Source organism: Cucurbita moschata, unplaced genomic scaffold (assembly GCF_002738365.1).
Source record: "Cucurbita moschata cultivar Rifu unplaced genomic scaffold, Cmos_1.0 Cmo_Scf00025, whole genome shotgun sequence".
Taxonomy (NCBI): Eukaryota; Viridiplantae; Streptophyta; class Magnoliopsida; order Cucurbitales; family Cucurbitaceae; genus Cucurbita; species Cucurbita moschata.
Window position 1 is genome coordinate 271,486 of NW_019268541.1, and position 4,579 is coordinate 276,064.

General features: G+C 38.6%; 2 protein-coding genes across 2 annotated transcripts in view; both read right to left on the bottom strand.

Moving 5' to 3' along the window:
* LOC111461677 (chaperone protein dnaJ 49-like) overlaps nucleotides 1-321 on the bottom strand; it is a 3,326-nt gene extending 3,005 nt beyond the window's left edge. The window contains exon 1 of the mRNA XM_023105285.1: nucleotides 180-321. The gene's annotated coding sequence lies outside the window, so the exon portion shown is untranslated. The remainder of the gene's footprint in view (nucleotides 1-179) is intronic.
* Nucleotides 322-1,430: 1,109 nt separating this feature from the next.
* On the bottom strand, nucleotides 1,431-4,521 carry LOC111461678 (chaperone protein dnaJ 49-like). The gene is made up of 3 exons (XM_023105286.1): nucleotides 4,361-4,521; nucleotides 3,028-4,133; nucleotides 1,431-1,785 (listed from the first exon to the last, which is right to left on the bottom strand). The coding sequence occupies exon 2, from the start codon at nucleotides 4,110-4,112 to the stop codon at nucleotides 3,033-3,035; it is 1,080 nt and encodes a 359-aa protein (XP_022961054.1). The 5' UTR covers nucleotides 4,113-4,133; nucleotides 4,361-4,521; the 3' UTR covers nucleotides 1,431-1,785; nucleotides 3,028-3,032.
* Nucleotides 4,522-4,579: the final 58 nt, after the last annotated feature.

Here is a 4,579-nt window from a genome sequence, read left to right on the forward strand (position 1 = left end):
AAACGATTACATTCCTAATCGGGAACTAATAGGAAGCGTCGGTGCTACCAAAACCTTATACGGATTGCGATTGGCGTAAAGAAATTGCAGGAGGAGAACATGTGAATTAAATTACACATTTGATCAACAGATTAAAATTGAATTGAGTACAGGAATCTAGTTTGAAGATTTGAACTTACAGATGGTGCTGAAGAAGACGATTCAAGAAGTGTCCTCAACGTAGACGCATGGATGGGTCCGGATAGAGAAATCTAGGGATTGCAATTCCTGACGGAAGGAGAAATATTGGGAAATTGAGACCGGTATTTAAATGGAATGACGCGTTTAGAACTAATGTAAAGTGGCCAATGCCCATTATAGGCCAATTTCAGCTCACTCGACAATAACTGCATCACCACATATCGCCAATTTTTTTATTTTCTTTCAATTTCGGGAATATTAAAGTTTTTATTTTTACGTATAATATTTTTCATTATAAAACTTTTTAATCAAAATTTCACAAAATTATTACTCATTTTCAATAATCTTAACGTTAATTAATTAACTAATTTTATTTAAACTTTTTAAAAAGAAAAAATTACTTCTTTTTTTTTTTCGTCTTTAGATTTTCAAAAAATTCATGATTCCTAAAGTTTCAAAATCGACATTAAAGTTCGATCTAAATTTACCCCCTAATTTTAACGGTTTCAATGAAAGTCAAAACTTTTACCCAAAAAAAACAAAAAGACACAATCTAGTGGTCATTATATAGTCCGTGTGATATTGTCCACTTTGAGCCTAAGCTCTCATGGCTTTACTTTGAACTTTGAGATAGTATTCTTCACTTATAAACCCATAATCTTCAAATTAACCAATGTGGGACTCCCAATAATCCTCAACAATCGTGCCCGAACAAAGTTCACTATAAGCCTCCCCTTCAAATTAACCAATGTAGGACTCACTCCCAATAATCCTCAACAATCTTCCCCTCGAACAAAGTTCACTATAAGCCTTCCCTCTAGTTCATTATAAGCCTTCCCTCTTGGAGCTCTCGAATAGCCTCCCCTTAATCGAGGCTCGACTCCTTTCTCTGGAACCCTCGAACAAAGTACACCCTTTGTCCGACACTTTAGTCACTTTTGACTACACCTTCGAGGCTCACAGTTCTTTGTTCGATATTTGAGGATTCTATTGACATAGTTAAGTTTAGGGCTTACATCTTTCTAAACTCACAAATTTCTCATCGAAAAACAAATTTTAGAGTTGCTTTTTATTGAAGTTTTATCAATTTTGTAACAAATATATGTTCTACGACTCGAAACACACAAAAAATAGAAAAAAAAATTGAGAGTTCGATCGTATCTATGTTATAAGAACTCTAGGAATCATCTTGGGTTGATTTGATTTTAAAGAATGAAGAAAGATTGCAATCCAAATCTTGGATCCAATGATATCTCAAATAGATGTGGCCACTCTTTCTTAATTAAACAAAATGAAATGATGTCAAAATACAAGCTGTGACAAAGGCAGTCATAATAATGTTCGTTGGTTCAGATAATGCAAAGGGATTATAATCAGTACATCCAAGCTCAAGCTCTAAAATTATTCAGCATCTACTCAAGTAAATCTATTGTAATACTGGGAAAATATGCTAGAACCTAAGATGGTGGTGAGAATATGAGATTTACAAGCGAAGCATTCAGAATAGATGATAAAGAGCGACATCAGATCTGGGGTAACTATTTGACTTGTTTCAGGCTCGTGCAAACGTCCTAGGAATTTGTCCGTCACACGAGAAAACAGGACCTGCGAAACAAGTTCCAAATCTGTGTGATTAACATAGAGGCTTTACACCCAACTAAGAATTGTTGTAATCTAATTGCGTGAGCAAAAGCAGATAACTATGAAGGATGATATCGATAGGATTGTTATTGTGAGATCCTACATCAGGTGTTAGAAACCTCTCCCTTAGCAGACACGTTTTAAAAACCTTGAGGAGAAGCCTATAAGAGAATATTATAGTATACCCTCGATGACGTCTATAGCCACTCTCTTCGTGCTATTAGGTGATGGGTTTTATGTTTCGGCTCACGGATGTCGTTAGCAAACGTTTTTGGTTAGAGTTGAATAAGATGATTGAATAATGACCTAGGCAAGTGAAAATTCTCTACAGGAGAAGCTTGGATGAGGAAGAACTTCAATAGGGGATGAACCTTTCAAACAAAGGATTCCGTTCATCCCTTTTTTTTTCATGAGGAAATCAGTACCCCTGATAAGCCCAAGCTAGCAACCTTAAAGGTCTACTAGCCAGGCTCAACGCTATTTGTGTGGTTTTAGTAAAAGGAGGACAAATTCACTGGCTTAATGCAATCGGAGCTAGACTCTGGGAAACTTGACCATAAACAGGTAGAAAGATTCATTGAGAGAAAAAAACATGAGCATAATTCTCGGTTAAAGACATTGTCCTCCTCGGGCTTTCACTTCTAGGCTTCCCTTCAAGGTTTCAGAACACGTCTGCTGGAGAGACTTTTTCACACCCTTCTAAAGAATACTTTGTTCCCCTCTCCAACAAATGTGGGATCTCACAATCCACCCCTTCGAGGCCAATGCCCTCGCCGACACTCGTTCCCCTTAGGATCTCACAAAATACCATTGATTTGAAATGTCAAACCAATTTGATTCACCAGTCTGCCACCATGCATGGAGAAAGATTATGCTTCTTTGTAATATCTTTTAGGATCATATTCTGTTAGAGAGCAAATATTGGCAAAATAAAAGAATATCAAGGGGCATAGTCTGAAGGCACGACAATCTACAGCATTGGTACAGATTGTGGGTAATAAATAAGAAACATAACTTTCCTTCTTCCTTCATTCATTCATTAAAATGTAAGAAAATGTATAAGCTCATTTTCGAGACCAACAACTTTCCTCTATACTTCTTATTGTTTGGGAGGAACTAATACACCCAATCATGCTGCTAAACTATGCACATAATTCAAAACTGCCAAAATGATAACAGAGAGAGAGAGAGAGAGTTGAAATGGACCTTCATTAAGCCGCTGATTGAAACTTATTCAACATATCACAATGCGGAGTTTCACGAATGAATCCCCACTGGCGTCGTTGCATCTCGAGTCGACAATTCTGTGCAAGAATATTGAAATACTCCCTATCTACCCTTTGGTCAAGAACCAGACGATCCCGACTATTAGGTGGAAACTCCTGTTCGAAGTTTTTTGATTTCACATAATAATTGACACCCTTCTGAGTTGTAAATCGGTGTTCATAAGGATATGAACGGGAAAGGGCATAGATAGGTTCTGAGGATGGCATGAAATTCAAAAGCAATATCACCAGCACAGGAAGCAATTGAATCAGTGTCCGAAGGCCACCACCTGAACCCTGATCGCCTGTTCTAGGAGCCATTCCAGGGCCAAAATTGAAACTACGGAAATGAGTAGTTGTCGGTGGCATTCCACCAAAGAAGAAGTTCCTAAATATCTCATCTGCATCAACATCACCTTCGTAAAACCCATTAAATCCATTACCACCATGTCTTGCGGTCCGTCTCTCATAGATTTCTTCCTCGGACCCAACAAGATCATACGTTTTTCTACTCTCCTCGTTACTTAGACACTGAAAGGCCTTGGATACCGCCTTAAACGCTTCTTCAGCACCAGGAGCATTGTTCTTATCTGGATGGACCTTCAAAGACAGCTTTCTATATGACTTCCTAACATCCTCAATAGAGCAACTCTTCTCCAATCCCAAAATCTCGTAGTAATCCTTCTTCTTCTTGATCTGCCTTACAATCTCTACATTCTCCTCAGTATAAGTCGCAGACGTTGAAGATTCAGAAGATGCCGGAACTCTACGACGAACAGATGGTTGTTGTTCAGGGGACTTGGACGAAGGGGACCCAGATGGCCCATTGCCGGCATCACACGCATCACCACCCAACTGATCACCAGAAACGTTTTTAAGTTCCGGTAATAGGTCGTCAACGGGAAGCGTCGGATCAAGACGACGAGCTTTGTTCACAAATTTTAGGGCTCGGACCAAATTCCCAGCTTCCAACGCCTCCTTTCCAATTCTCAAGCATTTCAAAGCATCATCCTTATTCCCATCCATCCCAATTACCGCAAAAACCCTCTACCAAAACAACATAGGGATTTAGTTGGGGCAAAAACAAGGAGGCAGTTGATAAGCTTGACACTAACAACACCGCCACAGACCAATTCAATTTCGCACTTAGATTTAACGAATATAGAAAAGTGCGATTAAGAAATGGAAGAAGCCGATGAGAGATTAAACACTGTTTCGATGCAAATTGAACCAAAAAAGCCAAAAAAAACGAGGAGAATTCAAGTTGGGCTTACCGATGGATCTGAAGGAGACGATGCGGAATTGCCTCTACAATCTATGCATGAACAAGCCCTGATTGAGTGTCCAGAGAATTGGAATCGAAAACCAAGACGGTGGCTTTGAGTCCCGAGGCGGGGACGTATAGGGAAAATATTCAGGTCAAGCCCACTTCCCCTTAAAACTTTTGAGTTAAAAAAAAAAAAAAAAAAAAAAAAAAAAAAAAAAAAAAAAAA

Excerpts from the sequence above, each read along its gene's own strand:
- LOC111461678 (XM_023105286.1), bottom strand. The coding sequence starts at position 4,112 with ATGGATGGGAATAAGGATGATGCTTTGAAATGCTTGAGAATTGGAAAG.